This window comes from Theobroma umbraticum, unplaced genomic scaffold, assembly GCF_002168275.2.
Source record: "Theobroma umbraticum cultivar Fairchild unplaced genomic scaffold, ASM216827v3 scaffold_67.0, whole genome shotgun sequence".
Classification (NCBI taxonomy): domain Eukaryota; kingdom Viridiplantae; phylum Streptophyta; class Magnoliopsida; order Malvales; family Malvaceae; genus Theobroma; species Theobroma umbraticum.
The window spans coordinates 975,752-1,002,913 of NW_018397262.1; the positions used below are offsets into that span (position 1 = coordinate 975,752).

The 27,162-nt window shown below is 34.9% G+C and overlaps 3 protein-coding genes across 3 annotated transcripts; 2 read left to right on the forward strand and 1 right to left on the reverse strand.

Moving 5' to 3' along the window:
- Positions 1-6: 6 nt before the first annotated feature.
- FANCM (DEAD/DEAH box RNA helicase family protein) lies at positions 7-12,122 on the forward strand. The gene is made up of 21 exons (XM_021432993.1): positions 7-82; positions 1,272-1,354; positions 1,493-1,607; positions 1,760-1,851; positions 1,976-2,030; positions 2,107-2,228; positions 2,310-2,423; positions 2,928-3,121; positions 3,646-3,776; positions 5,664-5,724; positions 5,813-5,883; positions 6,393-6,442; positions 6,523-6,688; positions 6,884-7,011; positions 7,102-7,437; positions 7,518-7,584; positions 8,354-8,974; positions 9,066-9,536; positions 9,732-9,783; positions 10,037-10,183; positions 11,138-12,122. The coding sequence occupies exons 2-21, from the start codon at positions 1,310-1,312 to the stop codon at positions 11,733-11,735; spliced, it is 3,636 nt and encodes a 1,211-aa protein (XP_021288668.1). The 5' UTR covers positions 7-82; positions 1,272-1,309; the 3' UTR covers positions 11,736-12,122.
- A 694-nt stretch (positions 12,123-12,816) lies between these two features.
- Positions 12,817-17,356, reverse strand: DNK (P-loop containing nucleoside triphosphate hydrolases superfamily protein). The gene is made up of 5 exons (XM_021433124.1): positions 16,550-17,356; positions 15,111-15,572; positions 14,383-14,760; positions 14,230-14,297; positions 12,817-13,365 (listed from the first exon to the last, which is right to left on the reverse strand). The coding sequence occupies exons 1-5, from the start codon at positions 17,117-17,119 to the stop codon at positions 13,146-13,148; spliced, it is 1,698 nt and encodes a 565-aa protein (XP_021288799.1). The 5' UTR covers positions 17,120-17,356; the 3' UTR covers positions 12,817-13,145.
- A 6,457-nt stretch (positions 17,357-23,813) lies between these two features.
- On the forward strand, positions 23,814-27,150 carry LOC110419425 (delta(14)-sterol reductase-like). The gene is made up of 13 exons (XM_021432470.1): positions 23,814-24,018; positions 24,160-24,277; positions 24,376-24,446; positions 24,543-24,603; positions 24,683-24,769; positions 24,878-24,926; positions 25,022-25,142; positions 25,283-25,329; positions 25,439-25,520; positions 26,230-26,306; positions 26,476-26,595; positions 26,744-26,818; positions 26,895-27,150. Exons 1-13 carry the CDS (start codon positions 23,971-23,973, stop codon positions 27,046-27,048), a joined length of 1,110 nt encoding a protein of 369 aa, XP_021288145.1. The 5' UTR covers positions 23,814-23,970; the 3' UTR covers positions 27,049-27,150.
- The last annotated feature ends 12 nt before the right edge of the window (positions 27,151-27,162 follow it).

Genomic DNA, 27,162 nt, shown 5'->3' on the forward strand with positions numbered 1-27,162 from the left:
TTGGTGGCATTGCCAACAGGCCTTGGAAAAACGCTTATTGCTGCTGTTGTAATTTATAACTACTTCAGATGGTTTCCAGATGGTAACGTTTATGTCACAGGCATTTCTATAACAGTATTACTCAAATCTCATCAGAACTTATTTATGCTTTTATAGTCATTGATAATTTTTGAGGCTGATATTCGTGTTTTGATAAGTAGAGTAACAGGCTCCTTGTTTGTTTCAAATATTGTTATTGGACATGGTATATAAGCATGGCTAGATGTGTAGGAATCTGAGAAGCAATATGCTAACAATGATTATGGTATCTTTGCTTGTTCCCCTGCTGTTGTTAAGCTGCATACTATCCAGCCTGAGCAACACATTCATAATCATTTGAAGGACAAACCTTTGCTGATTAAAAGAGAGATTTAGTCATCGTGAAACTTTGCCCAGTCATTTTCCTTTTATATTGATGCTAGTTTCTTTACTTTGCATCATATGGAGGTTCTTTGTTGGCCTCTCCACTGGTTTTTTTGCCTGTTTTACAATTGATTGGAAAGGACTGTGGTATATCCTCCTCCTCTCTTGCTTTTGCTTCTCCCGTTTAAGTATGCCAGTATTCAAAATGTGTTCATAGATTATGTGATATAGGACTTTAAGTTTCTACATTCTTATACATTCTTGGACTAAGAACAGCAAAGCTTCCAACTTTGGGTTGGCACTGCTTTCTCGTGTTTCATGCACAAGTGGTTGATGATTTTACATGCAACTGAGTTATGAAAGCAATGGAAGGATTTCTTGTGGAAAAATCCCTATATTTCAATTCCTTGCTTTGTAAATTTCACAAGTTCAGTAAGGAAACTCAATTTGTGAATTATTGACATCTATTATTGATTCTGGAAGTTCTAACTGTGTGACTGATGATGTTCAGTGTTTTTTATTATTATTTTTTCTGATTCCTTTTGGCATAGCAGAAGTAAAAGTTCAATTTCTTACATTTTGCTTCATATTACTATATGGTTGATGCCCTTGTTTAAAATAGTTAAGAACTGATAACTAGTTAAATGAGAAATCTATGTTCCTATATGCTGTCTGATGTGTAGTGTTCTCTCACTAGTTTGCTATGTATTGTTTTGATATGCATTTTCCTTTAGAATGATGTATGACTTTTATTCAATTAGTTTTGCAAAATGAAACTGGATAGGTCCTCAATCTGCAGATGCTTAAGTTTAATTCTGAACAAAATCTTTGACAATAATACTACAATGTCTATTTTTGTTCTTTGACAGGGAAGATAGTTTTTGCTGCTCCTTCTCGACCGCTTGTCATGCAGCAAATAGAAGCATGCCATAATATTGTTGGAATTCCGCAAGTAAGACAGTGTGTGTGTTTATGTGTTTTTCTTTCTTCCCTTAGTGATGCAATGATTTTTTCATCCATTGGTTTTTTGGTTGTGCAGTTTCAAACTCATTGACCTATTTTGAGAACATTTAGAACAAACTGATTGCAGGAATGGACAATTGATATGACAGGTCAGATCAGTCCGACAAGAAGAGCAAGTTTTTGGAAGACTAAACGAGTTTTCTTTGTTACTCCACAAGTTCTGGAGAAGGATATTCAATCTGGTGATTCTCTAAAGTAATATCATATCATGTTACGGATGGCTAGCAGATAATTGTAACCTTGTGACTTCATGTTTCTTGCTACTGCCATTCTACTTATTGTCCTTCTAGTATCTTCTTTTGCTGGATTTCACTCATAAAGTAACATGGTGCAGGCACATGTTTGGCAAAGTACCTGGTATGTTTAGTGATTGATGAGGCTCATCGAGCATTGGGAAATTATTCCTATTGTGTGGCAGTCCGCGAGGTTGTTTCCTCTTTTCTTTCTAGAATTTTAAAGTGAATTCCTTCTCTTTGATTTGAGTACAATCTTTGTGGAAACATGTACTGAGCAAGGTCTTAAAAATGCTGTTGGTACTCTAAATTTGTAGTTAATGGCAATGCCAGTGCACCTGAGGGTATTAGCTTTGACTGCCACACCAGGATGTAAGTTACAATTGTCTTCTTGCATTCCAAAATTTTCACATAACCTTAAATGCTTACATTAAGTGCCATTATTCAGCAAAGCAGCCTGCTATCCAGAAAATAATTGACAACTTATACATATCAACACTTGAATATCGCAATGAAAGTGACCCCGATGTTAGCCCATATGTTCACAACCGAAAGATAGAACTGATTGAGGTATTTACAAGTTTGTCTCTTTTAAATATTGTTGTTTATTATTCCTAATGAATTTTAACATATTCCTTGCAATATTTGTAGGTTCCACTGGGGCAAGATGCAGCTGAGGTAAATAATCGGTTGTTAGAAGTAATTCGTCCTTACGTGGCCAGGCTTCATGCGGTTGGACTTATTCAGAACAGGGACTATCAGACTGTATGGGTTCCACATATGCTATAATATTTTGGTTCTTTTTCATTGTTCATCTGCACTGCATCTTAGCTTAATCAAAGTTTTCAGTCTAAATATTTGCTTGGGTGTACTTGATAGAAATTTGGAAACTTCCAGCTTGCTGTCAAATGGAAAAAGGCTAAAAACTGCCATTCTATGAAAATTTCATTGAATTTAAAAACATAATTTTTCACTTTTTGAGGCAACGTTAAAACTATTTGGGACTAGAAGCAAGGGAAAATGGTTGATGCTAAATGCTGATGGCACCTGAGGTTCCTAGAGCTGCAACCATCTTTTGAGGACTAGAATATTGCAAGTATATGTTGGCTTCTTTTTATAGCATTGCTCAGATATAATTTCTGTGAATTTTCTGCAATTTCTAACTTTGCCTGAATTTGAAACATCTCATTGTCTATCACTCTGATTTCCTACTATTGTGGGGGGGTATTCCTATTATTTTTACATCTAATTTACATTGGCCTTTCACAGTTAAGTCCGGTTGATTTACTTAATTCAAGGGATAAATTTCGTCAAGCACCTCCCCCAGATCTTCCACATGTAAAGCATGGAGAAGTTGAAGCATCCTTTGCAGTTCTTATCACACTTTACCACATTCGTAAGCTACTTTCAAGCCATGGAATAAGACCTGCATATGAGATGCTGGAGGAAAAGTTGCGACAAGGGTATGTATTTATCACCTTCATTTCAGCAATGTGAAGAAATTGCCTGCATATTTTAATCATAAGAGAACCATTATCTTGAACTCTTTATACTATATTCTCTTTAGTAAAATGCTGCTGAAGTTGTAACTAAAACACAATTCAAACTAAACAAATATTATCTGTTTCCTTGTGAACCAAAAATTGCTTTCTGATTAGAGGCAATGTTGCTAGCCTTTTTCAGATAAATACAGATAAGTAGGATTTGCTTGCAGATAATATGAATACTATTTTAAGATATAACTTTTTAATGTTTTTTAATTTTTTTTAAAGGCCACAAGTTTCATCAGCGAATGGTAGACAGCAGAAATGGAGTGGTGATTTGTTACTGAATCTGCTAATTGTTGTTTGAGTTGAACCACAGACATATGGATGCACAAACACACACATGTTATCTGCAATTGAATGTACTTTTATGTCCACTGTTTTATATGTTGATCACAACACCTTTCAACATTGTATTACGCGTTCACACTTGATTGTTGCAGGCCATTTTCAAGATTGATGCGTAAAAATGAAGACATAATGAATGCAAAGCTTTTAATGCAACGGAGTTTGTCTCATGGCGCACCAAGTCCGAAATTGTCAAAAATGTTAGAAGTACTGGTTGACCATTTCCGTATGTCATCTGCCATTTAAATAATAATCCTGCATGTGGGGGTTTTGATTTGCGTCTCCTTTCTGAATCTTACTGCAACTAACACTAGCATATTTCTTAGGATGCTAGAAACTTGAATCTCGAATCGTCATAACTGCTATATTGGAATCTTTTAAGGTGTTGTGCTGCTGCTTATGAGTTATGAGAGAATAAAGCTTTAAAAATGAACTCTAGTTTGTTTTGACTTTCTTCTTTAAGGAAAAAAATAAATAAATTCCCTTAGTTTAAGACTCAAAGGATTATATGTATTTGTCAAATTGGTGATGGATACTCTTGCTCATTTTGATACGTTATTGATGGTTCACGTATATCCTTTAAGTTTTATTATCTCAACTCTGTAATTGGGAAACGAGCATTGGAAAAGGATAGAGAAAAAAATGAGGCAGGTTGGTTGTGAGAAGTCTGCCTTCTTTGGGTTTATTGTGGGCTAGGGTTACAAATAAGGATTTTAGGCGTATGGCTTGGGTAGGATAAGGTGTAGTTAGAGTTTGATATGAGAACAGAGCTCAAAAAGAGGGCTGGAATCTAAAGGGAAGGTTGTTGGAATTTTTTTCCAGCAGCAAAACTAGAAGAAAGAAAGTTTATGGGTATTGTCCTTGCTATAAAAAGTGACCTAGGAACACTATAGCAAGAGACAATATGTCAAATGAGAGAAGCACACAATATTTTTTAGCATCCATGTCTGCATAAACCCAAATACTCATAATTTCATTGATCAAAACTAAAAATAAATAAATAAGAGATTGCTAGACTACTCTTAAACCTACAAAGATGAGGATTCTTGATAGGATACTAACTTTTAGACAAGTGAATAACCAACTTGGACTCCAAAATTAAACCTAACTCCTAGAATAATTTAAACTTAACCCTATGATAGAGGTGACAAAATGAACTGAACCCGAAAGCCGACCTTAAAAAACCTGAATTCAAACCCATCCAAACTTGAATTGATAAAAAAGTCAAAGAACCGAACCACAAAATGATCCAAACCCGGAAATGACCTTAATCTGAGATTGGTCCAGCTCAAAGCCATAATAACTTGAACTTAACACTAAAAATGCAAAATTTAGTTACTAGTTTCATTCTAACCTGAACTCAAAACAGCCCTGAAGTCATTCTGGCCAGATCTGAACCTGCCCGTTTGTCTCCTCTACCCTATGGTGTAGAATGTGCAGAAATTATGATTCTGCCATTATAAAATAAAATTCTGAATTGCTAATACTGAAATTACAAATATGAAAGGAATAAAGTTTCTTCTGCCTTGCCTGCGGTGAGGAACTATAGGTCTTAATTTATTATTTACGATAAAAGTGTGATTTTGATGGTAAGATCTCATATTGAATTATGGAGAGCATCTGCAATCTATAAGAAAAATAAAATTCTTATCTCTTTTTGGGATGTATAGAATTATTTAGCATCTAGTTTCGAAAGTCCTTGGTCTCAGTCTCGCTACCAGTTAGTGCCTCAACTTGTCATGATGAAGCACAGGATAACTGGCATACTAAGGCTGTTCTCTTTTTTGTTGGACTTTCTTTCAAGTCACTTTATTTAGCTTGGCCATTTGATACTTACTCCTATTAGGAATTTTAGAATGGAGAAATGTATGCTCAACAATTCAGCCATTTTAAATCCCTTCTACTATCATGGTTAGGGTTTTGGAAGATTTTCATTGTTGATGATATAAAACTTCAATTTCGTAATATGGATTATGTTCAGTACCAATATTTAATGCACAAGAAGTTTCTTAAAGAGGCTTTATGTTCAAATTGAAGCTTTAATGACATATCTACTACAATTTAAGTTCTCTTTTTTAAAATAATTTTATATTTATTTCTATATATTTTGCAGAAACGAAGGATCCACAAAACTCCAGGGTGATTATCTTCTCAAATTTTAGAGGCAGTGTCAGGTGGAAAACATTTTTTATATTCTTTTTGTTTGACACTTTCAGTCCATAGTATCTCACCATCACTTGGTATAATTAAACTTGCATTCAGGGACATAATGAATGCACTAGCAAGTATTGGAGATTTAGTCAAAGCAACAGAGTTTATTGGTCAAAGCTCAGGTTTGCTGTTCTGTTCTTCTAGCTTTCCCTTTGAGTATGCTTCATCCGCTAAGAAACATTATTTTTTAGGTTAAAATTCTACCTTTCTGAAATCATTTGAAGCATCTAGGACAAGGTGCAAAAGTTTTGATGTAATGGTTGAATCAATGTTAAATGGTATTATTCCACATTCGTTAAGTTTGAGGTTTGTTGAGACCTAATATTTAGGTTATGTCCCTCCACTTACTATGAATTGTTTTAAGTTGGATGCTTTGTTATGGTTATCATAGCCAAAGTTATTTGTTGTCTAGCTTTTTGTTTGTTATTCGTCGTTTTATTGCACTGTATTCGTTGTCTACACACTGGCCATTTGTTTGTGATAGTTATTAGTATTGGGCCTACACATGAAAGGTAGTATTAAGTGGTGTTATCCTCAATTGGTCTTTCGGTTGGGTTTTCCACCTATTGCTAATTGGTTTTAGGTTGGATGCTTTACAAATGAACTATATGTTAACCATAGTCTCTTACAGGGAAAGCATTGAAAGGCCAGTCTCAAAAAGTTCAACAGGCAGTTTTGGAGGTAATTGTGTTTATTTTAGTGATTTTTTTTCTTGGTGATTTTGCCAATTCCCGTGATTGGCTTATTATGTTTGCTGACAGAAATTTCGAGCTGGTGGGTACAATGTTATTGTCGCCACATCAATTGGTGAAGAAGGCCTGGATATCATGGAAGTTGATCTTGTAATATGTTTTGATGCTAATGTTTCACCTTTGAGGATGATTCAGCGGATGGGGAGAACCGGAAGGAAGCATGAGGGACAAGTTGATATCCTTTTGATGTTTCATGATGCGTATATTAACAAGTGGGTGGCTTATGAGTTTAGTATTCTCATGATATAGCAAAAATTTGTATTTTTCTACTTTGTGATTTGATGGCTCTAAAAATCTGCCCCCCACCGCCAACAAAAAAACCAGAAAAAGTGAATGTGTATAATTCAAATACTTCCTTAACAAGTCATACTAGTTCTTGCTTGTCAAGGGTCAGAGCTAAAGGGTTATATGCGAAAGCAAGCTAACAGCCGGTCTATAAATAAACACATGCAAAATGGTGGAATGAATAGCTTCAATTTCCATTCCAGTCCAAGGATGGTGAGATCTATCTAAAGTCATTGGTCATGTTTTCTTGTTGCTTCAACTGCTACCTTATGACCCATATGTTCTTTTATCTTCTGTATGTAGGTTCCTCACATTTTCAAACCAGAAGTTCAATTTGTTGAGCTGTCAATTGAACAATTTGTTCCCCGTGGAAAAAAATTAAAAGAAGATCACACTGTTGAGACACCTCCATTTAGGGAAAAACTGTCTGTTGCAGAGTCTGATTTAATTGCCAAGTATTTCCATTCTACCAGTGAGAGCACTTGGAGACCTTCACTGATTGCCTTCCCTAACTTTCAAGCCTTTCCCTCCAAAGTATATAAAGTAATGCATTCTTGTAGAACAGAGATGCTGATAGATTCCATGCAATATTTGCAAGGTTTAACCTTTCCAGGAGGCAATGGGAATTTCTTTGTTGAGGTTCACACTGGAACTTTCTGGAATTGTTTTCCTTCCTACGTAACATCAATCTTGCTTATTTATTTATCTAATGGATTCAGGCTGAAGTCTCTTCAGGTGATTGCTTCGGAGTTGGCATCGTTGAGCAACATGACAGTAGCAGCAAAGGTAATATTGTCTTTAGCAGCATAGAAGGCTTTCTTGACAAATTTGTCTATGAGAAAGCTTATGTAATTAGCTAAGTTTGAGTACTTTTAGATTAAAATGTTTATAGGTTTTAGTAGATTTGAGATAGGAGGCATTGTTTACTTTTTTTTTTATTTCTCTTTTTCTCCTTCCTTTTTGGGAAAAGGAGAAACTTGGTCTAATTCAGTGATGAAACTGGGTCATAGATTCAGTATTTTGATCCCTTGTTTTCTTTTTCTTACTTTGTGAAAAAGAAATTAGCATCTGTTATTGATACAAATATTTTGACAAAATATTAATATAAAATATGAGATACCTGATTTTTTTTTTATTTTATAAATAGGCTTTCTTACTTATCATGAAATTACTTTTCTAGTACGGGCCATAAATGAACAATCAAGGTTGAGCAATTGTTTGCATTTTCTTATTCTCACCATATATCTCGTAGCTCTTATAGGTCATATGATTGAATTTGATTTTTTGAGTCTTAAACCTGATGACATAGTGATGTGCTGTTGAGATCTTTTCAATATAGTCTTCTTCTTTTCATTCCTCTTGCTTGTTCGTATTTGATTCTCTGGTTACAACATCAGGATGTTACTGAATTATGCTTGAAACAAATTACATCTGCATCGGTAACTTTTTGGTATTTAATGTCAAGGAACCTTTTTTCCCCATATATATTGGCTGCTTGCCTAACAGATACCAATAATGTCAGCAGTTAAAGTCTAACAGTAAACTGTTATTCCAGATTTGCTAGTTTTGGATAATTCTCCAGTTGCCAATGCTCAATTAGGAGTAACAGATTCTGCAGAATTGCCTATGAGGACTATAAGAACTAAGGAGAAGTATGATGAGCCAAATTCTGGATGCAAAAGTCCCCAAGAGCACTCCTACCTTTTTGGTTCTGATTTTGTATCTGTTGATGCTTTGGGAAAGGTCCTAATTATATCTGTTCCTTCACTTTATTTCGAAGATGTAATGCATTCTAAGCATGTAAGTCCTAGTACTAAAGAGTTGCAAAATTGTTTGAATCAAGAGACATACCATGTGAAGACTCCAGATGGAATTATGCAAACTGAAGCTGTTCCAAATGTAACAACTTCTCAGACAAAAAGCACGAAAGATGATACTCTACCAACACCTAGATTTTGTGAAACTGATTCTGAAAAAGAGAAAATGCTGGATGGAGTAGAAAAAATTCCTGGGACTCCAGGTGGCACTTGTGAAACACCTGATATTGAGGAAATCAAGGCACTGCCACCACTGGCTGATGAACATTGCCGTGATCTCCAAGATACTGAACTTAGTCCCCGTCTAACTAATTTGATCAAAATCGGTGTTGTTCCAGAGTCTCCTATAACTGATAGTGGTCAGTAGTTGTCCTTTTAGTTTTATACATTCTTAAGTTTGTCGAGCCAGAGTAACTAATTCTAGCTTGATAAACATGAATTTTTTTGCAGGGATTTTAAAGCACAAAATAAGAAATGAATCTTTAATTCCAGACCTAGCATCACCTGCCAAATTGGGCACTGAACTGCTATTGAGATCATCAAGTCCAGTGGAAAATGAAAGGGGCATTATGGACAATAGCCCCTATGGAAGAAATGTCTCTGTTATGAAAGACGAAATGACACCTCTAGTTAAGATGAACCCTGTTTCTAGTACAAAACATAGCCCTTCTTCTCCACTTGCGGAAACAAAAACTCCCTTGGCACACCTTACAAACAGTAGTGGTAGCAAAAGTTGGCGCTTAAATTCTGGAGAGGTTGCTACAGTCGAGCATGTCCAGAAGTTTAAAAGGTTGCGCAAAGTTGGGAATTGTGGAAAAGCTAGGAGCTCAAAAAGCATGAAGGAAAATTCTATTGTCTCGGTAGCAAACCTTGCCAAATCCTTTTCTGGTGCCAGTCCTATTCGAACAAAGCATGGCAGAGGTAATCTGTCATACATGGAATTATTTGATATTTCCAGTGCAGGGACTTTAAGTGGGACTTCTGTATTCCCCCAGTAGTTTTATCTCATGCTTGATTTGAAGCCTAGTTATTGTTTAGAGCTTAATCAGTTTAGAATGTTAAGAAAGAAAACTTATGTACAGGTTATTAATAAGGCCTGCTACCTGTTGTTTTCAGGTAAAAAGAAGCCAGAGAATGATGTCAGAACATTCATTGATGAGGAAGCCGAGTAAGTGCCTTGTTCAACTTCCATTTTTTTTTTTATGAAAAAAAAGAGGAGGAACAGTGCTAATTATTAGCACCAGAGGAAAGGCTTTCATATATTAGTTTGTTCTTCAACAATAATTGTACAATTAAATTCCATTAGATATAAAATGGATATCAAGTTTCCATATCAAAAGTTATTTGAGTGTGCATATTAAATGTCTTTCATGATGGCTGGTTAATTATTTTTTTATATATTTGTTAATCTTTTTGCTCAGGGTATCTACAGAAGCTGAAATATCTGCTGAAGAAGAAGATGATGACAATGAATCGTATGATGATAGTTTCATAGATGACAGGATAAATCCTACTGCTGGCAGTAACCAGACTGAATGTGGTAGAGTTGACATGATGGCAATTTACAGGTTGCTGACAGTTTTCTTCCCATTATTTCTGCCTTTTTCTTGAAATCCCCATGAGGTTTCCAGCATTCACCCTTAGAAACCATTAAATAAAAGTATTTTACTGTATTAAATAATTTCAGGTGGAACAGTCAGAAGAGACCTAAAATCTGCAAATCTGATACATTTTTTTTTTGGAAAATTATTAGCTGATGAACTGACATGATATGATAAAACTGGCATTAGATCTAAAGGGATGTGTTACCTCTTCTTCTTCTCTTTTTTTTCAGTTTATCTTTTCCAGCTCATGGAATTCTAAAGTTTCTCACAGTTAGAATAGTCCATATTTCTAGCAACGGAGTTACTTGTTTTATGTTCCTATTATGAATCACAAGCTATTTGTGGAGCATTCTAATGTGTCAATTAACAGATAAATGTACACTTATGTAGCTACTGCTTCAGATTGCTCCATCTAAATTTCAAAATCAAGTCCTTGCAGCAGGCTGGCTGACAGCCCACCGCAAGATTGAATGCTACAGAGAGCCACAGTTAATAGCTGGATTTTGAAGTACAGTTTTCCCAAGAAGGGATGTTGATTGATCATATATTCACGATTGTATGGGTGCTTTTCAATGTCAAAATTGAGGTTCTGTACTTTAGATTTGCAGACTGCCCGTTTTATTGGACTGGTTTCCATGTTCTTAGTTACATAGGCACGGTTGTGTATAAAGTAAGCCACATTAGGTGTTCAACATGATTTTTTTTTACAAGTATTATTGTTTTGTTTCCTAGTCTACTTGGTTATTCGACTTCCCAACCATGGATCCAATATGTAGTTCACTTTGCAAGTGAATTATGAATCTACCCATAAATTTAAAATAGCCTTGTTAAAATGTCATCCTTGTGTTTTTCCTCAATTCATCTTTTGGCTTTTTGCCATGCTGCAGCCTTAATGAACTAATTGCTCTTTTATTGCAGGCGTTCTTTGCTAAGCCAATCACCAATGGTGATGCAGTCAACTTCTTTTAGCCCTGACTGTGTAGCTTCCACGAGCAAAGACAATGGAAGTGGGTGTTCCTCGGGCAAGATGTTTAATTCTCTCCAGGTACCTCAACTTGAGTCCATAAATCAGCCTGCAAGGAAGTATACAGAGTCATTCCAAATGGAAGAGAGGATCTCCTCAGAATCCATGCCTTTTGGAACTAATGATTTTGCAATAGAAAATAAGAGTATGCAAAGTAGGAAGAGAAAGCTGAGTTTCTTCCAATTGGAGACTATTCCTGCAATTAACTTAGACCAAGAATTCTCTTTAGAATCTGAGGTTGGAGGCAAAGAATCAAGTAAGGCTTCTCAGCAGCCCCAAGTGGACAAAATCACTGTGAATGAGAATGAGTTTGATGATGATGATGATCAATTTTATGCTAGTCTTGATCTTGATGCTGTTGAGGCACAAGCTACCTTGCTTCTCAAACACCAGTCAGAGCCACCAATAGAGAAGCAAGAGAAAATTGTTCCACCAAACCTTCAGAATGGTGGGCTTCAGGGTTCTCCATCATTTGATCTAGGGATATGGTAATTGAGGCAAAACCCCTGTGAAACTGCTGCTAGAATATATCAGTACATGGAAATAATTTGTTGTAGCCACTTAGAAGTTAGATTAGAATTATTTTGGGGTCAGGATATAGGAAGATGTAGTGGGATATCTGGGCAATTGTATAAAATTTAATCAATTGTATAGTTTGTAGAGAGCTCCATGTCTAGAGAAACCAATGTATTTATGTACAGGTGATGCTGTCCTCTATTAAATTTGTTCAGAAAAAACATTGGTAGAACCAAGAATAGCATATTTATAATGTAAATTTCATGGCTGAGCATTTCTACTCTTCCAGTTTTTGACAGTGCCCAAACTCCCAGTCTCCATTTGTTTTAATTGGTGTGTTCGACTCTGCTACTGTTGCAGCTTGTAGCCCCTATCAGATGTCATACATACTAAGCTAATAGACACATAAGCACTTGGTAGAAACAGTGTCAGCAGGGAAAACCAAGTCAAGTTACTTGGGCCTGAAATCAGGAGGTGGAGCTTATCTTGTCTGGATAGGAAAAGGTGGAGATAGGCATTGGCATAATGCCTATAAATAAGAGGTGCCACAAACACAGTGCAGCACACTCCCAAGTCCTTGACCTTCAAGTGTTGTACATTACTTATTTTGTTATCCAGCTCTTAGTGAGTATTCTTGTTCAATTCATCCCCAGCAGCCTAGTTCAAAATTGACTTATTTTAGTTACATTTTTAATATGTTAGAATTGAACAAAAAATGCTCATTAAGAACTTGATACCAAAGTAGTTCATGTGGGCTAGGCAAACATCCTGCTTTGAAAATCAAGCATTTGAATAATTGAGCCTGAGAAAGCTCTACCTTTGTTATATGGATTAATTTGCCTTTAATATAATCCAACCCAATTGTGCATTTGTAAGAAATCCCAAAAAGAATATACCCTTTAAATAACAATTGACTAATGAAGTCACAGAGATTTTGAGACTACAGAGTGCAACTAGATGCTGCTTTTAGGGAGCTGCTGCCTTTGTCTTTCAGCACATCAGTTCTTATCAAGGATCTGAACCTGGAACCTAGTCCTTAAAAAAGTATAAACGCCTGTATAAGTCGGGTCCGTTTCATCATTAGAAATTTAGAATTTTTACTAGCACTGAAAGCACCACTTCATAGAAAACCGTCACACTAAACAAATGCAGTACATGAAGCTACTTCCTAGTAACAAAAATAGAGCTTCAGTGACTTGACAGTCAGACGGTAAGAATTACCCAAGCATCCTACAACAATTACAACCATCTCTACATTCCTACAGGTTAATGGTTAAAAACACATTTTTACAAGAGACATGCCCACCCAGAGTCACAACCAACCAAAGCCGAAAACTCTAGACGCAAATCCAAGATTAGGGAAAAAGGGGCCATGCCAAAACCTGACTAGCCTGAGCCAGACATGTATGACATGGCTCGCCGGAAATCTAAAGATTTCAGAGCGGAATCAGGGAAATGTTTTCCGTCTGCTACCCATAATCCACCTGCATGGGGCAGTAGAATCTGAGGTTGGTTATTTACTTGACCTTCTTCACCAGCTTTAGTGGATGAGACTTCCTTCTTTTTCTTCACAAATTCAAAAAACTCTGCTACTTGGCGTGCATACCTTCACCAAAGCCAGTTCAGGAACAAATTAAAAAAGCTCTAAAGGCACATGGGACATATGAACTGTTTAATGAAGACGTGGACATCAGCATATTAATATCTGAACTAAGAAAAACAAACGTTTAAAACCCAGAACCAAAAGTAGATAAATCAAGAAAAATATATACTTTTGAAGAGTAGACACAAACTAATAAGGGCACAAAACATTTACAAAAAACCGGAGGGGTATCGGATGCCAAGAGAACCGATGCACATAAAAATTTCTTTCTCTAATGTTCACATCATAGTGCAATAAGAAACTCTTAACAAATCACGAAGCTAATCTCTTAGACATTATTACCACTTGAGTGCCTAAAAGTTTAATATTTCAGCACAATTCTCAGGTCTATTGTCCTTGTATTGATTTCTTAGAATAGGAGACCTACATGCTCCTAGATAGGATATGATCAAAAGAGTCAACTCAAAATCATTCTGACTAGTATATCAAATTCCCAGCTTTCTGCTAAAAAAACATGCAAATCAAGGGTCGGGAAATGAAACAAATTAAAAAAACCAGGCCATTCACAATTGCCACTGAAGAAGCTCTTTTGTTTCTTTATTTCTTGGATAAGTAAGCAAAAGCTCATTTAATCTCCAACCCAGGCTTGGCCTAGCTATTGTTACCTCTCTTTAAGAGGGCTGAGACTAAGGTTCAATTCCTTCTGCCCCCTTAGTCTTCCGCAAATATACCCCCACCCTCACCCCCCAACACTGGTAAGAAAAAGAACCCTACCTATCAAGACAGCATTTGAAATTGTAGACATAATATTCTGTTCAAAGTTATCTTTTAATTAATTTGATGAAAACAGTAGGGATGTTATCTTACTGTCTCTTTGCTTCAATATCTCTGCTGAAATCAATGTTGGGTTCACAGTCAAGAACCAAAGCTGGAACCTGTTCATAAACAAAGAACCTAAGATAGAGTCTGAATGAGAGAAGCAATCTAAATTCCAAAAAAAAAGAAAGGAAATCATCATACCTTTTGAATGCTGGAATGCATATGATTACCCTCTAAATAGAACACTCGATCTCTAATATCCGGATGCAGAGAGCTATCCATATGGACAGGTAACTTACTAACAGACAGCACTCCATGATTTCCACTTTGGAATGGGAAAAGCCAACTCTCATGCTTTTCATGCAAGTCTCGAAGATAATCTAGGCTCACTCCACCCTCTTCTGCTCTCTTTCGCAGCATCATCCTCTTATGGCATGTATCGGGACTTGCCCTTAGATAAATAAAACCATCAGGAATAAGCCCCGGCAAGCATGATACAACTGGATCAAACCATGAGTCATAAATGCTGATCTCCATCTCATTCATCCAATTTGCTTCATGAACAGCTCGTACAAACACCTTAATTAAGTAAAAATGAGATAAAGTTGTCAGCCTTGAAACTCTTAGGTCAGGGCTTTCTTCCTCTTGATTGTAATGAACCAAAGGAGAAAGGAAGGAACTGCAAGGATTCAAATCTGATGACTTTGGTCATTGTTGAACAGACAAATGCATAGGAACTTCTAAAATCCTTTGTTTTTATATTGTGTCAAACCTATTTTAGATTCCTCAAAAGACACAAACTTAGATCAATGAAACTTGTGGGATATGCAAAACACGACAAAAATAAAGAGAAACTGTATTAACATATCATCATATCATCACAACCTGCAGAAAAAATAACAATAATAATAAGCTATTCAAATGCTTACCATCCTGTCACTGAAAACGCTCCTTTCCATCAACCTGAGTGGCTTAATTCCCCCAGATGACTCTCTCTCCTGCATAACCCTTGTAACAAAGACATAATTTTGAAAGGTATAGGCATACCTCTCTGGTTCAGCATAAAACGCATCTAATATATTGAAATGGTCAGGTCCAACATTCTGCCACTTATCAATGGGTTCTGGAACAATCTCAACAAGGTCACGTAGCTCCAGTGTTTCATTAGCTATTCTCTGAAGGAATGTTGTCTTTCCAACACTGATATTTCCTTCAACACAGAACGTTAAACGTTTCATTGCAGCTGGCTTTACATCAGAGTCTGAATCCTTCAGTTCTTCGTCCACACTCTCTTTAATAAAAGTTGTTATACTCTCTGCATGATTTCTGTGAATAATCCCAACAGAACTTTGTAAAAACTCAACCATCTTCTGACTAGCCTTCCCAAAAAACTGCAAAAAAGGTAAAGCCCAGATCAGCAAACAATCTCATCAAAGCATCACAGAAAAAACTATGGTTTCCTCCATGCACATGAAAACAAAAGTTTGCACAAGATTTTTCAACCAATTTACTCAAAACGCTGTTCTTCATGTTTAGGCACTTACAACCATTTGAACTATTTTGGATCCAGATTGGGTTCCCCTCCATTACTTGCCAATACAACCATCATCATTCAAACATGTAGGACCCACCCATGAATTGTGAAAGTCATACCTGTGAACGGTGATTAAAGGTGTAGTGAAAAGTTTTGCGTAGAAAAGTAACGGAGGGGAGTCGGACCCTTTGGATACAATCATCTAAACTTGGCACTTTTTTGGTCCTGGAAAATGAGAATCCACACTTCATTTCTTATTATAACAGGCATACTTGGAAATTACTTTCATAAAACAATATAACCAATTCGCATTTACACTTCTTATTGCGAGCACATCAATAAAACAACACATGCCATCAGCATGTACAAAGTTTATACAATAACTTTATAGTATGGGAGAAAGGACTTGGAAGCTCGAAAGAGGCAGATGTATGCAACGGAGAAACGAATCTACACAGTGAAGTGGAGAAGATACTCCAAACAAAAGCTCTGGAAACACAAATATTAAATAAATAAATGTACCCATTTTCTGAAATATTACAAGGAACAAAATAATCAGAAAAATAAGCAAAAACCAGTCCAGACAATGGGGAAGTATAACCAACAGACCCCTTTTAGCTTCAAAGATGCCCATGAAAAACTGCAAAAGAAAACCTCTAAAACTAAATACTTTAACCCAACAAAAACCACCATCTATCTCAATTTTTGACATCATCAGAATAAAGATATAAAACTAAAAGCACATTAAAATCCTAAATCCCAACTCAAATTTACACTATTCAATCCAAATAATGTCTACAACAAAAATTCCAAAAAAATAAAAAAGAATAAAACCTTATCCTTGTACAACTGCTTGAGCTCGGCAACACCCTGAATCCCATTCTCAACGAGCTTCCTCAAATTTCTAGGTCCTACACCTGGAATTGTCAACAAATCCGGACTCCCCACTAAAACCCCTGAACCCTTTTGCCTTCTATTCAGCCTCATCGGCTTCCCTTCCTCTGCTTTCTCTTCTTCATCACCCAAACTCTTCGACCCTTCAACGGGACCCAAAGCCTCCTCTATACCACCCGAATGGCACCAAGCTGGCCGAATCCCAATCCTCCCAGGCCAAGCCCGTAGATGGGTTCTTGCATTTGAGCAGGGCTGGTAAATACTACAAGTAGTGGTAGTGTAGAACCGCCGGGAAAAAGAAGGGTTTTTGTTGGTACGAGCGGCGGCAGCGGCGAGGGCTAAGCCACTGCCAGAGAGAGCAGCAGTGGGCATCGCAAAAAGGGTACCGTTAGTCGCAGCAAAGGAGAAAGGAAGAGAAAGAGAAAGAGAAAGAAAAGGAAGAGAGGGTTTAATGGAAGAAGTACAAAGAAGTGGAAGGCCAGAATGGCTTCTTCGTATCAGATTCTGCATCCCTCAAACGCATTTCACTGTCTCTGTGCTGTCTTGTTTACTCTGTTAAGAATTCAAAGGAAACAAGGTGAAGCGGGAGAGGAACGAGAAGAGGCGGGAAGAGGGTTTTGCAGCAGTTGGTGCAAGCTGTGCAGGCTTTTCAGTAGGGTTTTTGGGTGGATTTTCAGAGAGGGCTTTTTATTATTTTTTATTTTTACAAAAAACAAATTAAAATTTTCCTTTGGGAGAATGTGCCATCAACTGCGGGTGTTTGGCGCATAAGTAGGACTAGGAGAAGGACAAAGATTTTAAAAGAAAAGGAGACATAATTTTACAGCACGACACGTCATCGTCAAATTAATTTAATGTACCACCCAAACGCGGTTCTGTCTTGTCCTTGGTTGTGGTATGTCAGCTGCCCTTTTATTTGTATTCTTCCCTCCCTTTGTTCTCTTATTCCATGCTACCCTATAAAGAAGCACTGTACTATTTGCCCATACCCTACCTCATCATATTTTTAAATCATGCATGTGAATATATTTTTCTGTTTTCGTATTGTGTCGTATAAATATTAATAGTTATATAAGTAAATAAGAATCAAAATTTTACATATATATATACATATATTTAATAATATATAATAATACAATAAACATGTTTATTACATTTATCAATTTAAATTTTATACGATATGACATAATTAATATAATTAAAATTTATACAGTTTATAACATATTTACATGATTGCTTTGATTAACACCATTAAATTATGTTTTAATTTTAATTAAATGCCTAAACTCATGGGTTTTACTTGAGTCAAGACAAGCTTGTACATGTCTTTAATGTTAATTTTAAATTATATTTTAAAACATTTAATATAATTTTTTAATATTTTAATAAATAAATATAACATAAATTATTGGATTAGGCCTGAGCACCTTGCTTTCATAATATGTCAAGTGAGGTCTTGTCCAATCAAACTCGATTCATGAACATTTTTAGGAGGTCAAAATATCTTTACAATCTTTATACTTGTGCACTTCTTTTAATTTAGTCTCTTTACTTAAAATCATAACAATTTAATCTTTTAATTTTAAAAATTACTTTAGTATAGTCCGTTCAATATTTGCCTTTCGAAATTATTCTTCTTAGAGTTGACATCAACATTGACGTTACGCGGACGTGACATGTAAGGTAAATTGAAAATGCTGACACAGCAATGCCATATCATTCTAACATGCTGATGTGGTAGTGCCACGTAACACTACACGCTGACATGGATATGCCATGTGACATGTCAAGGATAACACCACATGTCACACTCTCTTTCAACACTCATCCATGAAACGTCATGTGACAATCCAAAGGATGCCACATGGCGTGTCTTAAAGGCATCTCGTGTATCTTCCTTGTTTTCTCCTTTCAAAATTATTTTTCTCAGAGCTGACGTCAACATTGACGTGACACTAATGTGACAAGTGAGGTAAGTTGAAAATGCTTCCATAGCAGTGCAACATCACTCTAACTTGTTGATTTGGCAGTGCCACGTAACACTACTTCTTGTCATGGATATGCCACGTGGCATGGATATGCCATGTGGCATGTTAGGGAAGGCACCACATGTCACACTCTCTTTCAGCACCCATTTGTGACACGCCATGAGGCATGTCCAAAGGATGCCACGTGGCGTGTCATGAAGGCATCTCGAGTCTCTTTTTTGTTTTCTCCAAAACTATAGTGGGCTTAGTAAATTTCAAACCAAAAAGCTCATGCAAGCACAATAAACTCCTAATAACCAGCTTTAAGCTCTTACTTTTAATTATATATTGCATCTGTTTGTTTTTCTCTTTTTCTCTCTATTATTCTTTTTTATTTTATTCTTTCTACACTAGACACAAGCTGTTGGTTGCTGGATAGTTTTTTCTTTATTCACTAGACGCAAGTTGTCGATCGTCTGTCCTTAAGGGAAATGGTGAGAAGAGAGAGAGATAGAAAAAAAAAAGAGGAAAAAAAGGGAAAGAAGAGAAGAAAAGAAAAGAAATAAAAGCAATATATAATTATATACAAAGGCTTAGAGTTGATGGCAATGAGCTTGTTGTATTTGCATGAGGTCATCTTCAATCCTTAAGGGAAAAAATGAGAAGAGAGAGAAAAAAAAAAGAAAGAAAAAGAGAAAAGAAAAGAAACAAAAGTAATATATAATTATGGTTAGATGAGAGAGAAAAAAGAGAAAAAAAAATAAGAAAGAAAAGAAGAAAATAAACAAAAGTAATATACAACTAAATATAAGAGTTTAGAATTGGTGATAAAGAGCTTGTTGTATTTGCATAAAGTCATGAGTTCGAAACTTAATAAGTACATAATATTTCCCTTGTACTTATTAAGTTATCTCAAAGACCTATGACTTCATATAAGCACAACAAACTCCTTTATCACTAAGTTTAAGCTTTTACTTTTGATTATATATTACTTTTGTTTCTTTTTTTTCTTTCCTTTCCTTTTTTTTTTCAATCTATCACTTATTTTTTGATGAGATATTTGATTATATATTGCTTTTGTTTCTTTTCTTCTTTTCCTTCCTTTTTTTTCATCGTTTTTTTTTCTTTTTTCATCTGTCACGATCATCAAACGCAAAGTGTCGGTCATCAATTCGTAAAGAAAAAGGTATGCAAGTACAACAAATTCCTTACCACTAGCTCTATGCTTTTACATTAGATTATATATTGCTTTTATTTCTTTTAGTAAGAGGAGACATTTGATTATATATTATTTTTTTCTTTTTTTTAAGAGACATTTGATTATATATTGCATTTATTTTTTTTCTTTTTTTTCTTTCTTATTTTTTTCTTTTTTTCATCGATCACGGTTATTGGATGTAGGTTGTTAGTTGTTGATCTTTAACGGAGAAGGTAAGAAGAGAGAGAAAGAAAAAAAAAGAAAGAAAATGAGGGAAAGAAAGAGAAAAAAAAATAAAAACAAATAAGAGGGAAGAGAAAAAAACAAACAAAAATAATATATAATTAAAAGTATAGGTTTAGACCAGATGGCTGAGAGCTTGTTGTGCTTGCATGAGGATTGGGTTCGACCTTAGTAAGCTCACAAACAAGGAAGAGACACAAGATGCATTCTTGACACGCCACGTGTCACTCTTTTGTAATGTCACATGGCGTCCTTTGGACATGCCACATAACATATCCACATCAACATGTCAAAGTGATGTGACACTTTCACATCAGCATTTCCAGTTTACCTCACGTGCCACATCGGCAACCTTAAGCTATTAATTGGTGATTGGGACGTCTCGAGATTTTGAACTAGATGAACAAATAAAATCAGATTGAGGAGGCAACATGATGTTTTTAATTCTACATTCATGCCATACTTAATATTTTGGTGTAACCTTAACAATCTACTAGCTTGTTTCCATGCCTTAACAATCTTCTTAACTTTCTTTGACGACTTTGGCTCGCCATAAGAAAACTCAATTTGATCAAGTTTATGAATCATTCGAACAAATTATTCAAACCTGATTTGTCTCCATTTTTTATAAATAGGGCAAAACTAATTGCTGCTCATAATCCCAATAGAGGAATTAACATCTTAGTTCCACAGCTATACGACATTGGTTGAAGCACTATCCATGGTGCTTTCCATATCACTTGTTGTCTCGTGAGGCTTCGTAGTCTTAAGATATGTTCTTTTTTTGGATTTTGGTTTTGGCTATTCACTTTCACAAAATTCTTTGATAGGAATACTAATGGAGAGATATGGTGCCCGGAGCTAACTTTTTTCACATTCGAAATGGCTTTTAATCCACACAAGCAATAAATGTGCACATCTAATCAAACGCCTTTTTTTTCATTACATTAACAATAGCTCAGTGATCTAAAGGTTTGCTAATAATGGATTAATTTTATTTTCAACTTGTTGAAGAAATCCACTATTGCTACCTTGATATATCCCAAAACCTTTGGAAAGATAACCATCCCATAGATTGTTAATGCCATAATACTCATGCTTATTTCATCTTCTAAATGCTTTATGATGCCACTATGAATAAACTCCCATTGAATATAAACATTATCTCCTTTTTGTTTAACTTTCATGTCAACTTCTTGCAAACTGATTCTCATGATTTTTGCAATCTTTTTGTGATAGCCTATTTTTTTGTTATCTCAAGTAATTCTTGTATGCAATTGGAAGGTGTATACAAAGTAAAGTTGAGTATTATTCAATTGATGGCTTCATATTCATTTCATTGAAGACAAAACATATGCATAAGAGATCTTAAAATTGAATGATGGCTCTAATCATTTGGTCATCAATAAGTATGCGAAAGAGTGATGCAATATGCCCATACTTCTTCTCAAATTCATGTTGTTTAGATGCTCCCCAATGATCCCAAATGTTGATAAAATATGTGAGGTCATTCTTTTAGAGATCAATATGAACTTGCTCAAGAAGGTTAGAGACATATCCCTCTTTCAAACAATCACCCTTTACATGTTAGATCTGTTCTGATCAAGTCTTAACATTCAAGTCATCTTCACATATGACTGGAGTGGATATGAAGTGAAGTAGTCGCTTCGTGGATGTACTTGGGGTATGTTTTACCATACTTTGTTACATAACAAATACCTTTGTGTGAAAAATGATGTTAATGTGTAATCATGAAACAATCATAATACAAGGTTCAATAGGTATTTACATGGTAAAAAGCATCCTTTCATGTGTACTTACATGGTTGTTCTTTAATGGGTTTGGAAGGCTCTACCTAGGCTTTGTTCTTTATTGTTTTCTATATGCTAGGCATAGTTTTACACTAAGCTAATAATTTCCAAATTGCTCCTTATTGTCATCCACTTAAGACTAGTAAGACACCTTAATCCTCACCTATTACAAGCTTCCAACTGAAAGGATTCAATTTGAGTGGAAGTATTTCACGTGCTCACACAAAAGTCATCACCTCATGGGAGTAAAGTACTCTACTTCCTCCAAAATAGGATAGAGCTTGGGTATAAAGCTTATGCATGTATGCAAAAATGTAGTGTTTGTGCAAAGAGATGTACAAAAATTTTTATCATCTATAAGTAATTAAAAATAAAAATAGTAAATATTTGTAATTATTTTAAAAAATATATTTTAAATGGAATTTTAAAGGGAAGTTGCAAAGGGCAATTTATCTTAAAATTTTCATAGTAAAAATAATTATGAGACCTTACCATAAGGGTTGGGGGTAATCCTATAGATATTTTTTACCAAAAAGGTTCATTTATAAATAATTAATAAGAACATGGATAAATAAATATTTTAGATTTTATAAATATAATATCATAATGAATATTTAATATAAAATAAATGAAAGTCCTCAGATGATGGAATTTCAAGGATGTTATAAGGGATAACTTTCTTGAAAATTTTTAGGTGAGAAAATCTTTTTAAATTTTTCCAAAAAAGTAGGAGAATTTAGGAAGAATTTTCAATATTAAAGGATATTTTATTTTTTAAAAATAATAATAAATTGAATAAATAATTAAGGGAAATAAACCAAGATATCGAAACAAAATTAATTGAAGTAATTTTGGAAGAAAAATACTATAGGGATCAAATAGAAGTAATTTTCAAAATTAAAAGATTAAATTGTTACGATTTTAAATAAAAGAAATAAATTAAAGAGAATACACGAATACAAAGAACGTCGAGATATTTTGACCTTTTTATTAATAACTAGATCAATGATTGTTAATGATGATAATGCGTTGTAAACAATTTATATAAAATATGTCAAATACATGCATATAAGTTGCTTTGTTTGATTTTATTTAATTAGATTCAATTTTACCTAACATGTTTGGATTAGTTAGATCCAATTTTGAACTCATATTGCCTATTCTTTTTTTTTTCTTTCCTATTTCCAATATTCAATTTGTTGCCTAACTCTTATTACCTGCCCTTAATATTATACTCTTTGATGATTTTAAGGAATAAGCCTAAGCATCAACAACTTTTTAAAGTGGTCAAGATAATATAAGATAACATGCATTTTTGAGTTGTTTATATTATCTTGAAAATAAAATTAAACAAGAAAATATACCCGTAAAATCAAATAATTGAATTAAATAAAATTTTTCGACTCATTTATAAAACGAATGAAATAGAAAATGATCAATTAGTGAATGTATATATATACATATATATATTAATAGAGATATCAATAAGTAAAGTACTTGTTACTTTTTAATATTTTAACTCAAATTCTATTATTTAATAGAATATTTGAACCATCTAATTAAAATATTGAATTAATACCCAAATCACCCAATTAAAATAATCAATACGGATGTTCTTTGAATATGTTGATATATTTCTCCTATTTTTTCCCTGTATTAACTATAATCTTGTTTTTTTCTTTTTCTATTTCCTATTGAAAAACAGTTAGTCGACACATACATACATACTACATAATTATTCAGAGTTGAGTTTTTTGGATCATTGGATTAAAAAAATTAGATTTCTTGGATTTTTTTAATTAAAAGAAAATTTAATCAAGAGCAATGTGATAAGTGTAATGTTAGATATTATGTTTTGACATATGTAGTGGTACATTTGTAAATATTTTAAATATTTAAGGTTATTATTGTTTTTTGATTTTACACAAAGACTTGACTATAAAAGCCTGCAGTAGTAGCAATGTTTGCTTTTGGCAAGAAAATAAACAATCAGAGCTTTACTCATCTCTTAACTTCCTCTGGATTTTTCCCGATTCTTCATCTTTTTCTCAATACTCAACAAGTACTACAACTACCAGTTTTGCATATATATGTACCTGCAATCATAGCTGATATCATTCAAAGGGATTTGAAGAGCAGAAAATGGAGCTGGGTTTTCTTCTGCACGCCTTAATTCCGTCCTGGAACTCTGTAAGCAACTCTTTTCTATCTAGAAATTCTTGTTTGTTTCCCTTGAAAAGCTTCTTTTGCTGTGCAACCATTTACTGGGGGACCAAATATGGTACTAGTACACAAGCCTAAACTAATGATCGGTTTTCGGTTGGTTTATAGGTTGGTATATTGGCCATATATCTCGCCTACATTGCGATTGCTTCATTTATATTACCTGCAAAAGTTGTTCCTGGAATGATCATGCAGGATGGCACTCGTCTTCATTATCGCTGCAATGGTCTCCTTCATGTTTATGGAATTTCTATTTCTGCAGTTGGTGTAATACATTTGTTTACTATAATATGATTCACTTTATTTGTTTTTGATTAATTTCAGGGTTGTTAACTCTACTTTCGTTAATTGGCCTTCTTGGGCTTGGTTCTAAAATGAATTTAGTATCACCCACGGTATGTATGTGTGCTGAGATAAAATTCCAAAGTATCAGTTGTTTTGTGCTCACAAATATGTCTCTGAAGTCTTAATTCTGATGAAAATGTTTGCAGCTGATATCAGACAGAGGACTGGAGCTGCTATCAGCATCTTTTATATTCAGTTTTCCTTTAAGTTGGGAGGAAATTGCTTTTATTGACGTTTGCTTATGAGAGCTTGCTTATAACTATGATTATTCCTTTGTTTCAGGTAGCTACAGCTCTCTACATTGCTGGCTGCAGGTGCAGCAGTCAAGCTTCCTCGTTAAAGCCTAATTTAACAGGAGACTTAATACTTGACTGCTATGCACTGTTCCATTGTTGTTGACTTTGATCCAAGTCAACAGTTCTAGTTTTTTCCCTTGACTATGCTGCTTATCTTTATAGTTTTGCCTTTTTGTTATGTTATAGGTATATGGGAGTACAGCTAAATCCTCATTTTATGGGTATTGATCTCAAGTATGTAATTCACTCTCAACAATTTACTGGGCATGCTTTCTGCTTCATAGAACATAGCATCTGTGTTTCTAATGGATGATGGATCATTTCTGTAGATTCTTCTTTCTTAGAGCTGGGATGATGGGATGGATACTCATCAATCTATCAAATCTAGCAAAAAGTGTCCAAACTGGCACCTTGAGTCTGTCAATGATCCTCTACCAACTATTCTGTCTGGTAAGAAATAATGTTCAGGTGGTGATTCTGGTTGGATCCCATGTCGCTAGCCATGCCTTTCATATCAATGCCAAGCTACCCTATTTCCTCATCTGGTGATTGATGCTGAGTTGCCCTTTTTCTCACCATCTTTATTCCAGATACATGTTATGGAAGTTTTGTATCATGAGGAGCAGTTGACCTCCAAGTAAGTGCCAAGTACCTCATCTCTAGTATAATAATCATTAACCTCATTCTTAATTGATACTCGGCCTTTTCAACTGGGGCTACAACAATTTGTGGTTATCTGTTACCAGCTGGGACATAATGGTTGAGAGATTGGGCTTCATGTTGGTGGGTGGATTTCTGGTCTGGGCTGCTTTCATGGGTACCATCCAGGCAAGCACCCAATGACTTTAAAACAAATTTCCTGGTAATATGCAGTGTGTCCACAGTCTCAAAAGAGTCATTGAATCACGTATCAACGGTCTATTAGAATATGATTTGATATTTAAGTATTTATATTGTCTTCAATCTGTAAAATGTTTTTTATGAGACAATTATAAAACCCAATGATATAAAATAGATAATATCTTACAAATTGACGTGAATTGTGACACAGTGCATATTTATTCCTATGCTATTGATCAATATGACTGCAATCAATGGTTGGTATCAGACAACATATAATTTTACGTCCCAATCTGATGTGGTAATATACTGTGACTTCTACTCATACTGGTGGGATACTTTGTAAGTAAAATCATGAGACTCTTCGGGTGAAAACGAATTTAATACCTTGTAGTTAGGTTGGGTTAGGTTTCTACACAAAGTCTAAAATATAGTAGTCATATGGTAATATTTATCAGTCTCCAATGCATGAATGCTGCAGTCAATTAGATTTGACTCGTCAAAGCTTTTCAAGTTTTGCATTGAGAGAATGCAATAACAATGCAGTAGAGTCAGCCATTGGCATAATTACTAATTGATTCACACAAAAGAACCAGCTGACTTGAGAGATTTTGAGCACAATGAATCAAGAAGGGCAGAGAAGCATATGAATGCAGATTTTATTTTTGTAAATTGTTCATCTTCACCTTTGCCATAGGGTTGGTGGCTTTTGCATAACCGAGTGGAGTTATCAAGAGCAGCTGCAATAGCAACTTGCTTAATCTATCTGATTGGGTAAGTCTTTACCAGTGTATAGGATTAGCAAAGAATTAACTGATTAATTCATCCATTTTGTTATTCTGAGCATTTGACTCATTGATCAGTGCATGATTTCCTTTCTTAAAAAAAACATCTATTCTGCTACATTATTCTTTTTCCTTAAAAGAAAAAAAAATTTTGGCAGGGTTCTTGGATATAGAGGAGCCAATAAGCAAAAGCATACATTCAAAAAGAATCCTAAAGCACTTATATGGGGCAAGCCTCCAAAGGTAATTGGGGGAAAGTTGCTAGCTTCAGGCTATTGGTAAGATTTTCCTATCTTATCGTCTTCCTTAATTCTTTTAATATAGCCTCAGATGATAACCATTATCAGACAAAGAACTATCTTATATACTGTGACTGTAAATTTGCTTAATGCTTAATCTCATTCTAATTTTATTACCTTGGTCAAGGGGAATTGCAAGGCACTATAACTACTTTGGGGATTTCTTGCTATCACTTTCCTTCAGTCTGACTTGTGGCATAAGGTAATCCTTCCCACAATTACATCTTATTTGTAGTAATTTGAACAAGTTCCTGATGGGAAATTCAATCCTTTGGCAGTTCTCCAATTCCATACATCTACCCCATTTGTCTGGTGTTTTTTTTCGTGTCAAGGGAAAGAAGAGATGAAGCTCGGTGTGCTGAAAAGTACAAAGAAATATGGGCAGAATACTTTAAAGTTGTCCCTTGGAGAATAAAACCATACTTGTATTAGTCACCAAATGTTGCAGCTGCTGGAAACTTAAGGTTCCGTGTCAGTTAAAATTCTATTACGCAAGTATACGTATTAAATAGATAGTATATTAACAAGCAGAGTATCGATCCCACA

What these genes read in the sequence shown, in the direction of transcription:
- FANCM (XM_021432993.1), top strand. Translation starts at nt 1,310, where the DNA reads ATGCAGCAAATAGAAGCATGCCATAATATTGTTGGAATTCCGCAA. An exon ending in ATATTGTTGGAATTCCGCAA is followed by an intron (nt 1,355 to 1,492) that starts GTAAGACAGTGT and finishes AACTGATTGCAG; the next exon opens with GAATGGACAATTGATATGAC. An exon ending in GGAGAAGGATATTCAATCTG is followed by an intron (nt 1,608 to 1,759) that starts GTGATTCTCTAA and finishes AACATGGTGCAG; the next exon opens with GCACATGTTTGGCAAAGTAC.
- DNK (XM_021433124.1), bottom strand. Translation starts at nt 17,119, where the DNA reads ATGCAGAATCTGATACGAAGAAGCCATTCTGGCCTTCCACTTCTTTGT. An exon ending in GCGTTTTCAGTGACAGGATG is followed by an intron (nt 14,761 to 15,110) that starts GTAAGCATTTGA and finishes TACTTAATTAAG; the next exon opens with GTGTTTGTACGAGCTGTTCA. An exon ending in TGCATTCCAGCATTCAAAAG is followed by an intron (nt 14,298 to 14,382) that starts GTATGATGATTT and finishes GTTTATGAACAG; the next exon opens with GTTCCAGCTTTGGTTCTTGA.
- LOC110419425 (XM_021432470.1), top strand. Translation starts at nt 23,971, where the DNA reads ATGGAGCTGGGTTTTCTTCTGCACGCCTTAATTCCGTCCTGGAACTCT. An exon ending in TCTTCATTATCGCTGCAATG is followed by an intron (nt 24,278 to 24,375) that starts GTCTCCTTCATG and finishes GATTAATTTCAG; the next exon opens with GGTTGTTAACTCTACTTTCG. An exon ending in AGTCTGACTTGTGGCATAAG is followed by an intron (nt 26,819 to 26,894) that starts GTAATCCTTCCC and finishes ATCCTTTGGCAG; the next exon opens with TTCTCCAATTCCATACATCT.